The sequence below is a fragment of the Ixodes scapularis genome, unplaced genomic scaffold (genome assembly GCF_016920785.2).
Source record: "Ixodes scapularis isolate PalLabHiFi unplaced genomic scaffold, ASM1692078v2 PGA_scaffold0__279_contigs__length_252992795, whole genome shotgun sequence".
NCBI classification, from domain to species: Eukaryota; Metazoa; Arthropoda; class Arachnida; order Ixodida; family Ixodidae; genus Ixodes; species Ixodes scapularis.
The window spans coordinates 158,318,256-158,339,150 of record NW_024609835.1 but is presented as its reverse complement, the minus strand read 5'-3'; the positions used below and the strand labels follow the sequence as shown (position 1 = coordinate 158,339,150).

The 20,895-nt window shown below is 42.8% G+C and overlaps 2 protein-coding genes across 3 annotated transcripts in view; both read right to left on the bottom strand.

Moving 5' to 3' along the window:
- The window catches only part of LOC8039435 (cullin-1), a 66,220-nt gene extending 55,135 nt beyond the window's left edge, over nt 1-11,085 (bottom strand). The window contains exon 1 of one of the 2 annotated variants that reach the window (XM_029994976.4): nt 10,963-11,085. The gene's annotated coding sequence lies outside the window, so the exon portion shown is untranslated. Of the gene's footprint in view, nt 1-10,739 lie in introns of both variants that reach the window. The other variant, XM_042290182.1, reaches the window with a different exon arrangement.
- Nucleotides 11,086-13,844: 2,759 nt separating this feature from the next.
- LOC8039436 (transmembrane protein 161B) overlaps nt 13,845-20,895 on the bottom strand; it is a 43,797-nt gene continuing 36,746 nt past the window's right edge. The window contains exon 11 of the mRNA XM_029994891.4: nt 13,845-16,537. Coding sequence (XP_029850751.3) covers nt 16,260-16,537 — 278 coding nt within the window. The 3' untranslated portion in view covers nt 13,845-16,259. The remainder of the gene's footprint in view (nt 16,538-20,895) is intronic.

Genomic DNA, 20,895 nt, shown 5'->3' with positions numbered 1-20,895 from the left:
GTTAATTGGTTGGTTTCTTGGGTTTCAACGGCAGGGGTGCCCATGCAGGCACTCCTGCAGTTGCTTGAATAACTCAGTAGACACTGCAACATTGCGAGCGGGAATTTGCAACAAGTAGCTTCAGATATTTTTCTCTCGCGCCACGACGACAGTCGTCCAAATCGCCAGTGCAGTGGAACATGCTTATGTGTGGCCCTGACTTGGCCTGTAGAATTTTATGGTCGACAATATCTTGTGCAAGTGACACGCAGGGGAGCAACAAGGCCGTGTTCATACTAACTGTGTCACACAGGGTACCATCGCATTTTGAGAGTCCTGAACATCATCAGCTCATAATTTGTAAATTGTAATTTGTAACATCATCCCAGATGTGGCATATTAACAGTGTTGTGCACACTTTCGACAGCTCAGGCTGTAACTGAAAGCCACAACGTGAAAACAAAAAAAAAGAAAAGGGTTGCATGATTGGCAACAGAATGCATCATCTGACACCAACAATGAAGGTCTCCCAAGCAAGCGAGAGCTGTAAAGAAGCAGCAAGTTCAACAAGCATATTTTATACAAGCAGTGATGTGATTGGCCTAAACCATTTTGGAGCACCTTTCGGAGCAGCCAATACAGAGTTTTGGAGCAGCAAATGTGGCCCTTGGAGCAACCAAAACGGTGTTTTGGAGCAGAAAGTGTCTTTTGGAGCGGCCAAGACAGTGTTTTTGGAGCAGCAAAAGTGGCGTTTGGAGCAGATATTCTAAGAAAAACAAAAATATTTGTTTTAAGTGCTGTACAAACGAAGGGCACTTTGTGTTGTGTTCTGTTCTGATGTGACGTGTTCTGACAGAACTCGCTGCTTGTGTTTTACTGCTGAGACATCCCACAAGTGTACAGTGCTATAGGCATTGCCGAGCAATCCCAAAACCCTGCTTGCCCTGTTTTACTGGTCCTCGACGTGCAAGGTTTTCGTCAAACGTAAGCAAACGTAAAACAATGGATTGCAAGCGTCCCGGCTAGTGATTCTGTTGTGCAATCATGTTCGCATGCACAGGAGGGCAACTTGGCAGGCTTGCAGTTGCGCGTGCTTCGTCACGCGAGCGGAGACAACGGCTGTTCGATCGAAACCGAAACCATGCCACTCAGCTCTGTCGCCAACTGATTCCCAAAATTGTATGCAAAATGTGACTGTCGAGCATATGACAAAAAACAGTTCAGCGGCGCGTGCTTGCCAGGCCAGCAAACAAGGTACAAGTTAAACACACAAAAAATAAAGAACCTGAGCGCATCGATGCAAGACATTGCGAGCCAGGGTCAAAACATTCTTGGAGCGCTTTGTGCAATGACGACTTGAGACAAACAAGCGCGCTGTGCGGGTTCAGCGTGCAGACATTGCCTTCTTTGCTTTAGCTCAGTTCTCTTCACCAACTTTCTTTTGCGCCGGATTTTTTACGTACCAAGGACCCTTTCGAAAGAAAGCCCACTGAGAGAAACCTATGTAATCAATACTTTGACACGGCAGTTTTTGGGTTAAAGGGGGATTTTTGTAGTAATGGATATTTAAACAAGAACAGGAATGTTGATGAACATGCGGCGGTACTTATAGTTTCATTTTAGAAAGCGCGATATCTGCAGCGACGTGGGGACAGCAACACCCGACGTCGCGCAGCCACGGTGACTGGAAGGCAGGGACCAAATATAGTTTTCCCACGTCCCTTGCTTTCAGGAGCAAATGCTCCAGCTCACAAAGTAACTCTCGCAGAAAAAAAAAAAAAAACTCTTTCATTTCACAGCATGGTAGCATGGCTGCTACCCAGCACGCTAGCATCCAAGCACCTGCACACACACGCGTCTATCGCTGAAAATACTTTTTAAAAAGGCGCGAGACGAGACCCACGAGGAGACGACGAGAAAGCGGAACGCGAGACGGCGGGAAAACCATGCAAGACCGGATGAACAATTGATGCGGGGTACTATTTGAAAGGCGACCGAATTTGGTTTTCTGGTTCAGGCTTGGCACAGATTACCCATATTTTGGCAAAATGAAGCAGGATGTAGCAGGGTTAGCCCCTTGAAGCAGTTTGGCGCAATTGGCGCAGCAATCACATCACTGTACAAGGAAAAGGTTCAGTTCAAGTGTTGAAAATGTAATGCCTATACTATGGCAGTAAGCCTAGACTGTCTATACTCTACCCAGCATGTCAGCAACAGCTTTGAGCATGCACCAATTGCCCCGAAAGGTTCTGTTGTGTATCTGCTTATGCATGCACCTAGCCTCGGCTCTCATGCAGGAAGAGACAAACACAGTGTGCGATGGTGCAATCAGAGATTACTGTGTAATGAATATGAGTGCTGCTAACAATCATGATTTGGAACATCTACAAGGTAACCAGCTATCTGCCCAACATGTTACTAACATCGGTAACTTATTGTAAATAAAATTTTATTTTAGTATTGCACAAATCCTACTATAATGAACCAGTTCCTGATGAAAAGCTGATTGTGTTACAAAGATAGCAGACGTCCAGCCATAATTTATGCCAAGGGTGCCGTATCCACTCAGATAAATCACACCTACAGATTTGCATACTGCCCTGAATTCAGTGGCAGAGAGACCCAAAGGTTACAAGGTTCCCAGAGATTTGAAAGGAAAAGCTTTTAAGGGCCTTCAAGATCCTTGACTGACATGCTCTAGCCTTTCAGCATGTCAGTCAAGATCCTCTCTGACATGTCAGCATGTAAGAAACGACAGTCTCGTTTCTGCTTTGCGATCAATTGTTGCACACGCCCCGACGATTTCCGACGTGTGGCGTCCATCGTCAAAAGCTTAAGCATATTGCCTTCAAATATTTTTTTTTTTTTAGCTTTACGCGAAATGACGTAGGTAATGACGCTTATTTTCTACCTTTCTTTTTTTATGGGCAAAGTTGTGATGCACACACATTCATGCATTCTCTATCATGGCAATTTTTTCTCTATCTGCTTTTTACGGAAAGGATGTTAGCAACTGAATTAATGGTAAAGGTGATTTTAGCGGAGAAGACAAGCCTGAAGGTAACTCTGAAAGTTTCTGTGATGAATCATCAGATGATTGTGACGGTTATGTGGACGAGAGTGATGAGGAGAGCCTTACAAACATTGCCATTTCTCAAAGTTTCGCAACCTACTCAGATATGAATCAAGCTTCTGAACTTCCTCCAAGTACAGTTGAAGATCTAGCAGTTTCAAATGTTTTTCACGAAGGCTTTGATGATTAATTTTATTTTACGACCACTAGACGATTGTATTGTTTTTAGAGTAAAATAATTCAGACCTGGATGGACAAGGAAAAAAGTGAAAATGACCCTGGAGTTGAAACTTTTCAATAAACCCAAAACATTAAATCCTATTGCTTTACAATAATCTTATCAAGAGAAACTTCGGGGAGCCTCTTGAAGCATCCCATAATATATACCTCACAGATTTGCAGCCTTCCTCAGGCTCTCCGATATCAAATTATAAGTAATGTCACTTCCCCTTTCTGCTAAAACGACCAAAGTGTTGGTTGGGAGATTAATTTCTTTTTTTCTCCTCGTGCCATGGACTTTCTCAATTGGTAGACGCCTCCCCGAACATACGATGGGAACCAATACGAGGCTCTCTCATTGCCCAAACCACCCAAATTGGCTGCAGACTTGCACCCTGCAAATTTATTGCTCTTGTGTCAACTCAGTGTCACAGCGGTGAATGAGCTTGTCAATCAAAGACATGACCCATGTGGTGGTGGGCTGACAGGCACTCCACGTAAGTGTTCTCACCTATCTGTCCAGCCCCGCACACCATCACCTGCACCCTTGGAAGTGCAAATAAAATTATTATTATTATTATATTGTTATTATTATTTGTCTCAATTTTAACAATACACTTTTCTTAACATGGCCCATTGTCACAATTTTTAACTCGTTGGATTTCTTTAAAAAGGCACAAAAAGCTTTCACTAAGAAAATAAAAAGAAGGTAAACATTGAAGCAAAACATCAAACACATTGTGTGCTTTAGGGCATTCACACTCCCAAAAAACATTAAAAAGTCTGACCACTCTAATGTTCCTCACATGTGGCATATTCCCTTCTCCTATGCCCCTTTGGGAGCACATGTGCTTTCACACTATGGCGAGTTTACACTCCCATTTTAAAAGCTAATTTAAAATTTTTTTTCAGTGAAGCTCACAATCTGTTTATTCTTCTGTTTTGTGGAAGAGGGGAAGGGTCCTCTTTTGTGTTCACTTGGAGAGGCAAGATATTCTCCAACAGGAACAAAAGCAACACCTTGAGGGGGGGGGGCACTAAATGAATAGAGTCCTATGATCTGACTGCCACTCATGACTTAATGAAAGAAGGGAAAGGCAAGAGCAAAAACTCGCGCCGAATCTCATATCTATCAAGGGTCGCCCAGCCAGTTTTGAGCTTGGAGCAATTTCAGAAGCAGAGGCAAATCTTGTTTTGTAGCCCCTTTGTATAAAGAAACATCCATTTTGAAGAGCTTTAGAGCAGCACATACATGAGTTTGGAGCAATGCAGTGCAGTTTTTTATTAGTGATACCAGCATGCATTAATGCCATCACTACTAGCATGTGATACCCGCTAGAAACCTAAAATTAAGTTATACTGTACTTGTCAAGTTGCCCTTTGACGGCTGTGAAGTTGCGCCATAAAGTTAGTCAAACTTGTGTTTTGTTTTCATTAGCAGTGATGTGATTGATTTGAGTCATTTTGGAGCAAAAGCTTACTTTGGAGCATTAAAAAGTACTTTTGGACCATAAGCACAGATTTTATTTTCATTCATATCAGTTAGAATATCATGTTTCATGTTAAGATTTAGGTGTTTACACCTTCCTGCTTCTGTGCAACCTTTTGATGGCATCAACAGCACGGCATGTTTGATTCCCTAGCTAGCATTTTAACTGCGCATAGAAGCACAAGGCACAGTGACAAGGAGCTGATTGACGAACTGCTGTGCATGGTTATTTTAGGAACCAAATAAAATGTAAACCAAATAGTATGTTTCAATGAAATAATGTCAGAATATGGTAATTTTGGGCACCCAAATTTGTGTTTTCTTTAACTTCTAAACGTCGTAATAAAACTGCCGTTCTCAATGTAGACTGAAAACAAAGCTTCTGTCATTTCCTTATGAACATCAATTACAATTTATGAGCATAACTTCATACAAAAAAAAACAAAAACATGTAAACAAAAAATCTCACCAATTTTGTTTAGGCTTATTCCCAGGCTTGCATTTACAGCTCCAGCTAATTTAGTGTCAATCTACTGTATTCACTGTGCCATTGAAAGGATGGAACCTATATAAAGGTAATAACTACAACACTCAAGTATCCTTGATGAATCTCGAATGTCAAAAAGATATTGTCAGAAAATCGCAGTCTATCATATACTAGCCGCAGTTTTAATCAGAACCGCGTAACGTCCCACTTCGGAAGGTTGCTTTCCCCTCAGTACACGGGTGCGCTGCGGCAAAGCAAGGTATGCAAAATTACAATGCCTACTATGCAGTTGTCGCCTCACTGCAATACACCACTGTGGCATGAGAAATGTTGCCAAACCTCCATGTACCGTCAATGTTTGATACAGATATCAAATGGAATATTATGTTATTTGAGGAGATAATCCGAAGTTTTGGAAGTTTACACAAGCCTACCGTGACGATACGACTATGTAGCGGAGCCCGATTTATTATATTATCAGTATTCTTAAGTGAAGTTTTGGCTCAATGTTGGTGCAAATTCCTCACATAGTGGCAATATGTAGCAGAATGTAGCAGGGTATGTGCCTCGGTGCAGTTTGGCACAAATGCCACACCAATCACATCCCTGCATCAGTGCCAGTGGACAAAGGTTAGCAGGATTGATGTAAGTGTGCTATGACCATTGATGGAGGGTACCAATTTAAATCTCTAGATAATAAAGAGAGGTAAGTTGGCACCGTACAAGGTTTCTTCATGTGACATAAAAAGTAGCATTTTCTGGACTTCACTGCTCCTAAAAACAACATGCTTTGTGACAAACGTTTAATCAATTCCTGTCGACCTCCCGCTGTATAAACATACAAGGTCTAATTTGCTTCACTTTTAGTTGGTCATGATCACGATCTAGCTATCCGAAAATCCAATTTAGTGCATAACAGCTTAATAATAGGAATATGCTGGGATCCCTAATGCACAGGTATGTTAACTGCAAGTAGGACAACCAAGGAATCCCAACATTTTACACAAAAAAAGGCGACAATTTAAAACAAAGCAATCCCGACCAAGATGCTAACGAAATGAAATCCATTTGCGAGCAAATTGCTACAAAACAGTGTACAGGAGAAAAAAAAAAAAAAAAAAAGGCTCATGGTTCACCTAAGCATGTTTTCGAGTTGTGAATGCGAAAGCATGAACGCCGTTCTCGCGCGAGTTCTCGTCAGGTAGCCACGCCGCACTCTGGAGTATGCTTGAGCGGGCTCTCTCTGGAAAGCCCCACCAGCCAAACGCTTCCTTTTCCTGGCGCACTCTGGCGAGGGCACGTAGCGCCATAGGGCGGCTCTCCTTGAAACTGACGCGCCTCGGCCAATGGGAGCCTCGTCCCTTGAAACTATGAGGCGCGCCAGCCAACGAGAGCCCTATACATCATATTTCGGCTTCACTTTGGGAAATTTATTTGCAGTTTGGCTCAGCTTTTTGTGCGGCTTCAAAGCTGGGAGCCTTCAGAAGCCGGCTTCAAATCACTCCATTGGGAGAGGGGAGTTTAGCTGCCGTTTGGTGCGGCTGATGACGTCCGCTCGCTCCATGGGACAGCTAATGCTTTCGCATTAAAAGAATGACGTGTGCCTTTTAAGTTTTAATGGTGTGCTTCGAAATTTCACTAAAACAGACTACACTGCCTTTGGTCTGTTCGTAAAATCAGTATGAAACAATGCGGCGGAGGGCGGAGCCGGAAACCTCGATTGAATTGTGATGGCCAACCCCACTGGAATCCCAGATTAGCCAGACAAAAACGAAAATTCTTTCAAAGGTCAATTTGTTAGCAGATAAAATGCTTTGGCGCAGTTTGCCACATTTTTTTGTCCTTTGGGCACAGCAAGGAAAGGGCAAAGAGGAATTTGTCAAAAGAGCCCAAGTGGTGCAACTAGATCAACCCTGCCTATCTATATATACCGCTAAGAGCTCAACAATGCCATCCTTTCTACCTAGAGGGTCGGATCCCATGAACAAAGCTCTTGTAGACATCCTTGTAGAAAAAATATAGAAAAGGGCTGATGATTAAGGTGGCTGTGGACCTCTCAAAGAAACATTCTCCGACATTCTCTGCCTCACTGTTTTCAAACAAGTGCAAGAAATTAGCCACCTCCAAACTAGAATGAACTATGTCACCATTTCACAAAATTTAATGAAAAGAGGGCCCTGAAACCGAAAACTGCAGAAAATAAAAGTACCAGCAGTCGAAAACTACACTGGAAGTTTAATTTCTGTCGATAAGTGCTTGTCTTCCGCTGAGTGACTTCATAATGCAATAATGCCTAGTACATGTACGCCTTCTGAAACTAATCTCTGTTCTTTCTACTACATTTCAATGTATATCAATGTATGAACTCGTTTATCAAATGTATGAACTCACAGAACTTTAATATGCAGTAGCAGAATGTTGCAAGGGAAAGACAAATAAGCAAAAGTAGCCCAGACCTGGCTTATGTTGAACTTCACGTGCTAAACTCTAGTACCTTGTAATCTACACAGTAGACAGAGTGGGCAGAGGAACAGTGTGTTACTAAACCTGCCTCTCTGATCATTACATTTCATTCCAGATGTCTCTTGAGCAACACAAACCACAATTTAAAAGTCTGTAATTGAATTTTTCTTTTGTTTTCACTCTACTACCCGCTGCATCAATTTATAAAAGGCATAATTTCTTTTTCTTCAGCAATTTCGTTTTGAGAGTAACCAGATTACAAGAGTCGCACCTCAACACACCAAGAAACACAATTTAATCACCTGCTATACATTGTATACTGGCAGTTGGAAGACTATGGATAAGCCAATCGTTGAAAAGCAGTAGCTTACCAAACCAAATACAACAAGTAAACAGAGATTGCGTTAAAATTCACAAGAAAGGTTTCCAAAGAATAACTCTACACATTAAAATCCACAAAAAAGGTTTCTCAAAAATTAGACTACAAACAGATAAATAGTAGACAGGAACAGTCTTGCGACTTATCTGGGTGACCAGATGTCCTGTTTTGGCCGGGACAGTCCCGTTTTAAAGCTTCATTTCTACCGTCCCGTTATTGCCTGAATATTGCCAAATGTCCCATTTTCGTGGGAACTTGCTTGCGAAATAAGTCAGTACCAGGCAAGTGGAAGAAAACAAAAAATTATTTACTCGTGACAGTGTGTTACGATAAGCATAGGTAGTGCAAAAATGTTATCTCCAAAGGGGTGCAATTTTTAGCTTTTTCAGTGACTCCATCTGCCACTAAAGTTTGTTCCTTCAGATGTGTGTATGGGGCACTTTCCTACATACTATATTTGGCATGCTTAGGCTTTGCGAAATGGGCAACTAAGGTGCTGGTGTACTCAACGAAAAGCCCCAGAAAAGTGTGCATTTTCACGGTAAACTAAATAACAACAGCTTCTTTTTTTTCTTTTTCTGTCTTGTTTTGCTTTTTTTTTTTTCTCCTCCCTCCCCTTTCCCTTTTTCTCCTTCTACCCTTCTCTTTGATGTCCCGTTATCAACTCTGAGGACCACCCTACCACAACACCATATCTCTGAGAGCATTCAAAACCATTCCAATTATTTTAGCCTTTGCAAAAGATGTTCAAAAACTTTTGGTTTTTAGTTGCCGAACTGAGGGACCATGTGCCAGAACTGAACTAAAGAACCAAGAGTTTGGCTGGTTTAAAACACAAAACCACTAAGCACAGGGGTGCTATGCTCCCCCTGCCTTGTTCTCACCCATTCAGTTACCTCATTACTCCAAATGACGGCGAATCATTCCTAGAAATTAAGAAGTTTGACAAAACCGCCACAACTCCCGGAGCATGGGTTCCAGGAACTTTTGGCCTATAGTAGCGGAACCGAGGGACCATGTGCAACAAGTGGAGGACCAGGAGTTTGGTTGGTTTGAAACACAAAACTATTTTGCACAGGATGCTATTCTTCCCATGCCTTGACAACTTCCAGAACATGGGGGTCCCATATGATGCATCGATTTGAAGCAGTTAGTAAGGTAGGTTTATTCCTCATCACAGGATGCAGCAAGACCCAGTTTAAACTGCAGCTGCTTAGTATGCAATATCAAATTTCAGTTTCCCCACTTAATTCACTTCTTTCCCAATAAGAGGCGCCACCTCGGTGCGCGCGACTGGATTTGATATTGAGTGGCTAGAAAACAATGTGCCCGCAAGCTTCTCTAATCCGTTGGACCGTGCTATGTGGGTACATTTATAATTGGAAATGTCACTTCATTGAGGTGACATTTTTTCATTGAGGTGCTGTGACCTCGATGAGGACTATCTTACAGACTGAAGTTGATACAATGAAGCAATTTTCTGCTCTGCCAGTATAAAGTGGGGGAGTGGACCAAATCCATTTAAAACCCATATTTCTGAAAAAGGTCCATTACCGGTTGACTTTTACTTCAGATTAAATATTAACTTGGAGCTTTCAATGTAGTCTGAGGCAGAGTAATCTTATATTTAGCAGCTAAGAATATAAAGGCATTTCAACACCACAACATTCCTGCCCCAAGCTCAAATTGTTTCATGTGTTTTCAGCAAGTTGTCTAAGCATGCTGAATTAAAAGGAAGAAAAAAAAAATCGTGTTTTTACATAACGTAACCGATCGAGGCACTCCGAAGTACAGTTTAGGACATTGTAACGTGAAACCACACACAACTTCCATAGTACTACAAACACCTACTTCAAAACAACAACAACAAAAAAACGATTTCGTGCAGGGACTCTAAAAATCCGAAGCACTATCACGAAACGAAGCGACAGTTGGTTCTACCGGGACCGAGCTCAGCGATATCGGTTTCTGCGCTCAAGTTGACGAGCCGAACGTCAAAGGCACAAGTTCACCGACATAATCCACACACCAACAAAAACTTGCGCCGAATATACTCTACTTAAAAAGAAAGAAAACGATTTGCCGGCTAAATTACATTGCAACGCGACGACCTCTAAAATGGAGAATAAAAAAGTCGGTATAAATCTAGGCCACTAGTCGGAAATTCCGGTCATTGTTTGCAAGCGAGCTATGCGGCGATCCACAGGTCGGATTACCGCCGATTCCGGACCTCGACCGATCGAGTAAACCACTTTGTGGCTCGTTCACCCGCGGCGCAAAAACCTACTCGCGAAGAAAGCCTTTTTAATTTCGATAGGTCAGTGCACTGACTGGTACGGCGGCAAGCGCCGAAATCACGGCAAACCCTTTAAACAGGTTTCCCACGAATGCGTAATAATCGTGAGCGTGACTCACTTCAGGCCCGCTGGGTGTACCGGGTACCGAAGTAACGGGCACGACTTGGGCACACCTGACCAGGTCCCATCGCCACGACCTAACCGAATCTTTTGTGTTAGGTCGAGACTACGACGTTAAACACGACCATTTCATTCCCAGTAAGCGCGGGACACGTCCAGCACAACGCCCGAGCGATGTGTAGACTTCTCCTTTCTGGGATGACGAGAAGTGTTCAGGTACGCAGGACACTCACCCAGCTAGAAATGACGGCCCAGCGAAGAATACATGTCGAACTGGTTCATTTCAGTTTGACACAACAGTATGTGTGCACGGCAAAATGGCGGATCGCTAGTTCTCCTTTTTGCTTTTGTGCAAGTAAGTGAATCGATGTGCGAGTGAAACACTGCGCCTAGGTTAGAGGTCACTCTGGGGTGTGTTCCGGGAGAAACGAGAGACGTTTGGAAGCGGGTACTTACAAGAATGGACACGCGCACGCACTCATACACACACAATTTGTAGAAATCGCGAGGCGAGACGGACTTTCACAACCACTGCTCAAAATTTTACAATTTTACTTCCTACCTTCTTTTATCAGCCTGGCGGTCTAAGATTGAACCACTGAAGACAAGAAACATATTTTATTAATTAAAGAGAATTTAATATAATTGTAAATATATTTATTTTATAAAACTAATTCATTAAAAATAAACAAAAGTAAAACAAGAATTATCAAAAGTGAACGTTCACAACAAACGCGAAACAAATTTAATATATAATAAAGCGTTAAAACTAAAAAAAAAGGGAGTATATTTTTTTAAACGCCTAAGTTATAAATGATATTTTCTAAGCAACTAAATAAAAACTGATATAAAAAGTTTCGGTTTCGTTTCTGACGCGTTAGGTACGCTTAGTAACCAGGGGAACCAGATAGTGGTGGTCAGTCCTAAAGCCCCTTCATGATTTAAAAGTAGCGGCACAACGTGCGTCGATGCAAGAGGCACGTGCAACGTGCCGCCCTTGGGAAGATCATGGCCAACGTTACTGGAACAAGCTCAGTTCCACACAAGGTTAGCGCCGACCCTCGCGCCTTCCTCGAGGAAGTGGAGGGGCCCTTAAGTTTGAGTGTAGTTCGAGTGAGGTTTCTGAATTCGGCGGTTAGTCATTCTTCACCCCGCCCCTTTCCCTCCCCCAGTCAATAAAAAGAAAAACAAAGCCGGCCCGTTTTTTTAGTTGTCTTGTTACCAGAGTTAAATAAAAACAGAAAGAATAAACATAGGGACGGACAGAACAGCACCCATGTTTATTCTTTGTTTTTATTTAACTTCACCAAAGCGCTCACGTCGAACTAAGTTACCAGACTCCAATGAAATGCACTGCGCGCTCCGTGACCCTGCGCTTTTGGCCTGTATGTCTGCTAGGTTTTGACAGAACGCTAGCGACGCAATCATAAAATAGTAATAAAATTAGGATGTACAACAGGACCACTTCCTTGGGTTTCCTAACATGTATCGTGCAAAAAAAAGGTCTGCCCCATATTTCTAATTTTTTTTTTATGTGAATGCAATGGAGAATAAATATAATGACCAGCCACCTCACCCCTGCCCCCCCCCCCCCTCTCAAAAAAAAAAACAACAAACAAACAAAAAAAAAATTATCTCTATGCACCTGCCTTGAGCATCAACAAGTAAAGCTTTTATGTGACTAGGCCCAAAGGTCACCCACATGCAAGCTTTTGGATATCGACATCTTTTTTGTTCAAAACAACTCTATTGTCAAATTGTCCATTAAAACCATAAGTAAAATGACTTCAAACTATTTCACTACTTCAATAAAATTGTATTGAAAGTTTTTATATATTTCTATGCCAGTCAAATTGAGTACCGTCCACACCTTTTGATCAAAAGATGTTTCAGTGAATGTGCGCATTTCTTTCAAAAGGAAAGAACTTTATAAAACTCTAGTTCGACCGAAGTTAGAATATGCAGCCTCTGTCTGGGATCCCGGACAAGCCACTCTCATCACTGCGTTAGAAGGCATTAAAAACAGATCCGCTCGTTTTATTCTTTCTAATTATCATTATACACCTAGCATAACTTCTACGAAATCTACTTTGTCACTCCCGCCCCTCTTCCTGCGACCAAAGCTTTCACGCCTCTCTTTATTTCACAAAATTAATTTTTATAACTCTGTGCTTCGCGACAAATTAATCACTCGTCCCTTTTATATTTCTGCTCGTCATGATCATCAGCACAAAGTTGAGGTACCTATCACTATCACAACTACATTCCGTTCTTCTTTTCTTCCTCGCACATCCCTCGACTGGAACCACCTTCCCGGACCAATTGCATCCATAACTGACACTTTACTTTTTAGGTTTGCTCTTACCAATCTTTTTTTTGTTGAGTGTGAATAACCATACATTACAGCGTTTTGATCCCAACTTTGCTCTCCTCCTCTGTTATGCCTTCGGGCCCCGAGGGTAAAGCAAATAAATAAATAAATAAACTGCTACCAAGGTGGGATGCATATTGCACAATGCAGTCTTATATTCATTCGTTGTTGTGCTCAAGCTGGTTGACCATTTACCCTTGGTAGTGCAAACAGAAGGTGGCGATCTTGTCGAGCAGCAGCAGTAGTGCTAGCCTTCCAGCAGGTTCCTATGCCACGTAAACAAAACTTGAGCTTTTCATTCTCATAACATTTGTTTCGTTAAATGTTACTGAAGGAAACAATTGTTCAACGAAGCGACCAGCACTCGCTTAAAGATTGGGCTAACATGCACTTGTCATGGGGGTGAAAGTGACACCCTGTCCGTGACTTCATAGGATTATCTTTGTTGTATTTTCATATGCCCCAAAACATTCAGAAGGTCTTCTCTTAGGTACAAAAATTAAAAACTTAATTAAATACACATAGAAGCAGGATCAAACTTCAAGAGTAGAAGTAATAAACACCACACACACCAACATAAATTAAAAAAGGGCAACAATCTCTGCAGACTGCCTCTAGAACAAAATGTCGCTGAAGAAGGGCCTCGAGGGCGGTTTCCGTATAAAGTTATCCCCGTCTTTCCAACAATATATTTGTGGTGTGATGCAAGACCAATAGGTGGGGTACGTAACATGGTTTAAGATTGAAGTCGTGCAATCTTTCCAAATATTTTGGAACACACAGCAGGTGTGTTCCAAAATGGTTTAGCAAACCAGCAGTAGGCACTGGTTGACATCATTTTAATAAATGGTAATTTCTCTCCCTCTGGGCTGTCTCACCATCTTTGGACACAGCTTTCCAATCAGGAACCCAGCTCGTTCACCTGTTAACCCATATTTCTTTGTAGGTAAGAATCCACAACTAGGTATTTAAGAAGCCAGAAAATGCTTTTATTTTGCTATTTGTACTGCTTCCCAATACAGATCTTCAAAATTAATACTACCACAAGTGCCCAGCATTCCTTTGAATCTCATATGCATACTAATAAATACAAAATGTAAAACTGTGTATAAACTCCGATATTTACACATGCGCACAATTGAAAAACTGTTTTTGTAAGTGTGTGGGATCCATACCGAACCACCTCAATGCACAAAATCCAACATTAGCTAGACAATCCGTAAAACTTGCTTTGCCAGAACCGAAAACATGTTGCAATAACCATTTCCTAACCCAAACTGTACTTCCAACACAAAAGCTGAATATTTCTACAATGCTCACAGACAAAATGCAAAGAAAGGCTATCCAGAACTCACCTCCTAATGCAACAGCCATGTGGAATAGAAGACAAGTTTCCATAAGCTTCGGTAAAAAATGGCATAGTGAATGGTGCTAGTGGCTGAAGATGGTCACAACTGGTACCTTCTCATACTGTCATGAATTGTCAAGTCTTTGAGCCAGGTCACACCAGTTTCCCTCCTGAATATCCTCGAAAACTGTTTTCTGCTCACCACTTCAGCAAATGGTGCACTATGCAAACAGCTGTGACCCACCCTCTGTTGAAAGTTCCACGAGGATTACAAGAAGTATGTCAATTTCCACGGTTCAACCAGTAACACTACGGTCAAATGAACTGAAGAACCTGAAATCAATACCAAATACCAGGAGACGTCATAGCATGGCCACTTCACTTGCATAGGATACATGACACAACATCTGTCTTGCCTCTTAAATTTGTTTTAAGTATATAGCAGCAAAAGAAAACAGAACTATCCAGTGGGTATTAATATAAGTTTTGATAGTTGCAAAACTGTGGTTGGCAGAGCCATGCTTGCAAACCATCGAACCCTGCTCTCTTGTACCACCCCAAAGAGGAGGTGGCACAGCCATGGGCGTACCATTAGACATGCCGATGCCCGTGATGCGAAACATTAGTAACTTTCACCCGATGCCAGCCCTAGCAGACATTCCCAGGAGCAAGAAATCTATTTGAAAGAGATGCCCCAAACAAGCGAGACAACCCTCGCTAAAATCCTAAAGGCTTTCCTTCAAAAATCCCCAGGCCCCTGCACACCTATAAGGAATCACTTCTTTTGTTTTCTGACATTGGAAAATATGAAGTTTACTCAAACCTACAGAAAGAATTATTCTAAACAAACTACTACATCATTTATTACCCATGTCACATGGGGAATTAAAATATGCTATTGCATTGTCAACCGAAACCAGTCATCATAAAGAAATTTACCTCGTATTCCAAGGCCTGTGCATTTCTCGTGGCATGTGCTGCCATGTGGCTCAAACAATGTTTTGCATGAGAGTTCCTTATGAAGTCTGGACATCAACATTATGGCGAGATTCAAACAAAGAAATGTGTCACCAATCAGAAATGGCTACGAGGCTCCCACATAAAATATTCATCTCGTTTGGCATGAGCTGCTAAACTGAAGAGGTTGTCTTAGCATACTGTGTTTAGCAGACCTCCAGTACAATGTGTAAGTATAGTTCTTGTCCTGCAATGCACAGTAATTATGAAAGACAAGCTTTTTATGGAAACTGCCAACTGCGCGCGGCAGCCGTGGCGGGTAGTGAGCACGGCTTGAGTGAACTGCACATGTAGTTTAGAGCATTTGCAATCGGTTGCCACTGTGAGCCACCCTCAAAGGACTAGTTTCAACCTCCCAAATGAAGTAAAGGCTACGAGAACGGGAAATCGCCTTCCGCTGTCCTAAGCAAACGAGTCACCATCACATTCAGCTCCAGAAGCCCAAATAGAAAAAAAAAGGTGACCAAAGTCGTCAATGATTCACACGTGCATGCACGGCGGCATCGGCAAATCGTTTGGAACCAAACCGTTTATGCCAACATGGTTCGGTCCCTGATATCGCCCTAGTTTTCCTTTCGCATACCAGCGATGCGGCCAAAGTCACGCATAGCCCCGTAGCACAATAGATGAAGAAATTCAATCTTTGAGCTCGGAAAGGGTTGCACATCCCTGTACCGTTCGATTACCTATAAAAGAATATTTTGAAACATTCCGTGTTCTGACATCTCACCGACAAAGCAGGTGGCAGTTCATATCCGGTCGGAGATAAACCCGGCACCACGCGCACTTTCACCACGGCCGGTGGGTGATGGTGAGCTGCCAGTCCGAACCGAAGGTGAAACGTGATGGCACTGGGCAAATTTCGAGCACGGTCCTTCAATACTCTCGCCAGTTAAATTACGCCGACGTCGTTTAAACCTATTAGAAATCCTACGTTCAAAAGCAACATTTCGGGCTCCCAACGTAGTCCGGTAGCGTGGCATACACTTCTGTCCATCTCATCGGCAGCTTGCAAAACTAAGCCTTGAGGGCGTACGAGTGGTACACGAGTCCGACGACGCTCGTGGCGAACGATACGGCACACAGCCACCACGTCATGAAGCTGAGCACCCCCTTGAAGAGCACTGGCGTGAAGACGCTGCGCAGCCCTGCCAGCGTCAGCGAGAATTGCTGACTCGTCGACAGGATGGACTCTGCCGAGCTCTCCGCCGACCGTGCTGCCGGCATTGGTGCGACGAAGGTGGCCCTACCCTGTTCTCCACTAGGCCAGAAGTACGACGTCCAACTGTGGTTGCCTGCAAGGGAAGAGGTTCCAAAATGCATGCCGCACTTTTGGACGTCGGTCGATACGAAAACGTTCATCGCTTCCATGCTCTACGCTCCGAAGAAAGCCTATTCAAGCACTTTCCGGCGAAGCAGACGAAAGATCCAGCCATTACGTGCTCGGTTTCCAGTACGGGTTACCGTTTTTGGCGTAAAAATTGCGCCTGCATTGTAATTCGCTGTGCTCGTTTGTTAGATGTAAAATTTTGCACTTAAAGGGAATGTCCGGTCGAAACCAGAAGTACTTAAGTTCTTGCGCTCGTTACGTCGAGGGAGCCTTCATATAGACAAACATCATTTTTATTTTGATATGTGATCTTCCATTCTTAATTAAACCTTTCATGAGCCTATGTACGAAACTGCACCCCGAATTTCGCCAGTGTCAATGGCTGACATCCGTAGGTGCTGCGCGACGTCACAAAACGCAAAGGTTCGTCGGATGGCCGGGATAACAAGCGTTGGTGGATGGATTTCTTGTATTTTGTTTTGAATTATATAGTCTCCTAGGCAGTACCCTACTGGAATACGGCTCTTTTAATGCAGTTCCCAAGCACGTGCAAAAAAAAAGTCACGCCTTTTAGCAGGATATTACTCGCAGACAGCCATAAGCTTCGAGCAAACGTATGCCGTTTTGCACAAACACAACTGCGACGGACGCCGATCAAACTAGGGGCGCTTGCAAAGCAAAGGATGCAGATTTCGCCTCTGAAGCGGCACCTAGGTACACGAAGCGGCATCTGGGTACACATTTCGGCGGATCCACTGGATCGGTGATGAGGCTGCGGGTCGTTCCCTCGGAGGCGATGTTAGCGGGTCGAAGGCAAACGGCGAACCGTTCATATGCATTTGTCACTTGACCTTGACGAGCTTGGTGAATCGTAGTCACGCTCCATTTTCACACGCGGGTCAAACAGATATCGGGCTGCACGTGTCCTAAATACAACTTCTGGTATCATTTCGAGATGGCCTAGCTGTTGGTTTCGGTTTTTCTGCATAATCAAGGTCTGTTTGATTCGGCCAGGAAGTTTTCTGAACTATATATAGTTGGTTAAAAGCCAAGAAGGTAGCGGCAAATGCCCCTCAAAAGGAATCTTTGTATTTCGACGATAGGTTCGCGGCATCGGGATGATTTTACGTCGGGAGTCACTGGCGGCAGCGCGCGGTCGGTATACCGGTCACCTCGAAGACGAAGGCCTGACGATAGCGTCTTGGCCAAGACAGTTATCGACCGTAACTTTGGCGTCAAGTTGAAGCGAGAATCGGCAAAAATGCCGATTCTCCACGTTGTTCCTAGGCCCGTTAGTGGTCGTCCACAGATACCAGCGGACAAAGCATGCAGTATAATGCTCAGCTACGGGGACATGCGAGTGCCAACGCACTAAATCCCAGACCTCTGCAATGTATCGGAGTCGTCAATATGCTTCCAAGAGTAAACTGAAGGCGGGGACTATCAAGAGGGCAATACCTTTCCCGTGTCCGTAAGTAAGAATATCAACACTGTGGAGACCCACAGAGCATCAAAAAGAAACAATTTATGTGAGCCAATATTTCAACACTCACCACAGGGACCAAACCTACGCGAGCAGGCGCCTAAAACGCTTTCAGAATATCATAATCAAGCAAATTCCTACCATCGGTTATGATCTCAATTCCGCGTCCAACGCGGTACGTTATTATCATAAATGAGAGAAAATGCAACCTCTGTATCGGCGTTATTATTAAACATTGCAGACATTTGAGCAAGAGCTGCGAAAAATGGCACCGCGAGCAGAGACGGACGAGGAGCGTCGTCTGCTATTGCCGTCTGCTCTTGCCGTCTGCTTCTGCACGGACGCCGAACTGAGTCCGAAGCCGGTGCAAGATTTTTGAGGAACTGGGTCTTAATTCGTTCAGAACTGGGATGAATCGAACGCGCTAGTGAGCGGTCGTGCAACTTCCGGTTGAATCGAATGCACCAGTTCCTGCACTGCTGAACTAATTCAGTCAGTTCAGGCGAATCGAACAGAGCTAAATTGACTGATCCAATTTGGGTGAGGAGTGGGTGCACGTAGTTTAATATCGTTGGCACAGCATCATACCTCAGCTTACAAGCCTTTTGTCCGCTTAGAGCTCAGCTCGTAGCTTTCTTCTGTGAGATGATTGCTGCATAAGCGGGATCTCGATCTTGACGGGAACCCAGTCCCTACGCACGACGACGATCCACTTTGCTCGTCACTGCACGTCTTGCGGAAAAGTGTGGAACGTCATGTCTTGGCTCGCATGTGCTGCCCGGTGGTTGTGGCACCCAACCGCGCAACAAAAATCTCACCCAACCACGAAACAAGTCGAGCACAACAACAAAAACGAAGCACGCTGAGGCGTTCACTCGCAGGTAAACGACGAGACAGAAATGCTCGCTTTGTGTTGTGTGACGTCAGAGCTTCAATGTTACTAACAGAAGCAGCATTTACGCTAGAATGCGATTGAAGCAGTATAAATTCAATTACTCACGCAGAGGTGCATATAAAATTCAGATATTGCACATGCGATGCGTCTCGAGGCAATAACAATGATATTCAATTGTTTTCTCGAATACAAAATTTGACCGGACAATCCCTTTAAGGGGGGACACCACCCAGAAAAAACAATTTCTGCAAAAAAAAGTTGATTTTGAAAAAATGCCATGTTTACATCCACCAACATCTAGAGAGTATTCCCAGGAAGTTTCATTAGTTTACACTGCATAGTTAATTGTTTGTAAATTATTTTCGGTCCACCGATGCCAAAGAAAGGGTAGGGGTTGCGCACTTTGAATGCATTTTTCTCCGTTCCACTTTTCGGCATAAATTTCACTTTAGGAAAACTATCATTTTCCCAATACACAATAAATTATTATTCTTAGGTGGTTTTCTGGAATAGAATTTTGTGAGCAACATGCCTTGCTGGTTAGTTTTTCTACTGTAACATTCTTTTATGCTAAATAATTACATTTGTAAAAAAGTGCAGACATGAAAAAAAAATTTAATCTTCTTATAAAGTTATACTTACGAAAAACAATGCAGTATAGCAAAATAACTAGCTGGGTAGGTGCTATGGGTATTCCTATAACTAGGTTGCCCGTAAAAATCACAAATTTTTATTTTATTTTAAAACAATAGTTTTTCTAAGTGAACACACTGACTTCCATATTGCAACATTCATTAAAATTTTCAGAATTGATATAGGGAAATGAAATTTGGCAGGGATGGTCTTGCCACTCATATAAACTTTTACTGCAAATTTGACTGAAATCAAGCATGCAGTACAGAAGTAGACTTTTCTGGGTACAGGGGTGGAAGCAAGCTGCAGCCTTTTGGAGCAGGTCTGGGAGCAGCAAAGATGCCCGTTTGGAGCAGCTTTGGAGCAGTAAAAGTTCAGCTTTGGAGCAGCTCAGGAGCAACAAAAATCAAGTTTCGTAGCAGTATAAGCAAATCTTTTAGCTCGTAACCTGAGTCAACTCCGTGCTATAAGCACAGATGTGTTTTTCGAAATACAAAAAGAAATATAAATGAAAAAGTACCTCCACGTGACGTTGCAGAACCATTTCCAAACATGACCTTTCCGTAAATATATTCCCCATAGAAAAAAAAATATATTTGAATGGCTGCCATTGAGAACTGTCCTGGTGGTAGCGGGCTGGTTCCTCTCATGGATTTACAATAGTAGGCATAGGCAGCTAAAAAAAAAACAAAAAAACTCAAGCCTCATGATAACAAAACACTTGCACTATTTAACAACCTAAATCGCACATTCCATAAGTCAAAAACAAAACCATTTCAAGCTGCAACAGTATGGTATAAGATAAAGTCAGACACTGACTACAGTTCATTATTAGGAAACACAAACATTTCAAGTCCCTGTTTAGCAAACAAAAGTATTCCAATACTCAACAGAGTACAAATCTACTCTTTCTGATAAAAGTACAAATGCAAAATATTGAAAACTTCATGATACCATCTATACCATTCCTAATCATACATATGCACATAATTCACCCTTACTAGAACAGGCAGCAATGACTAAAAAGAAACAAGAAAGCTTGTTTAGGAGTTGAATAAAAAAAAAATGACCGCATTTCCACGTGGTGAATGATGTCGATTGGGGCGAAGCTTTGGTGGTGCTGATGATACTGATTTTGTTCATAGGTAGTGCTGATTTTTTTTTTTTTATTGCTCATAGGTAGTGCTGAGTTCCGGGTTGCGTTTCGACTTCATTATTACTGCTTTATGGTCGGTGAAATGCAGAGCCAGTGGTTCTTCTAGCGGATCAGCTTGGATCCACTAGAAGCCGTGGAAACGCATCTCCACCGCTT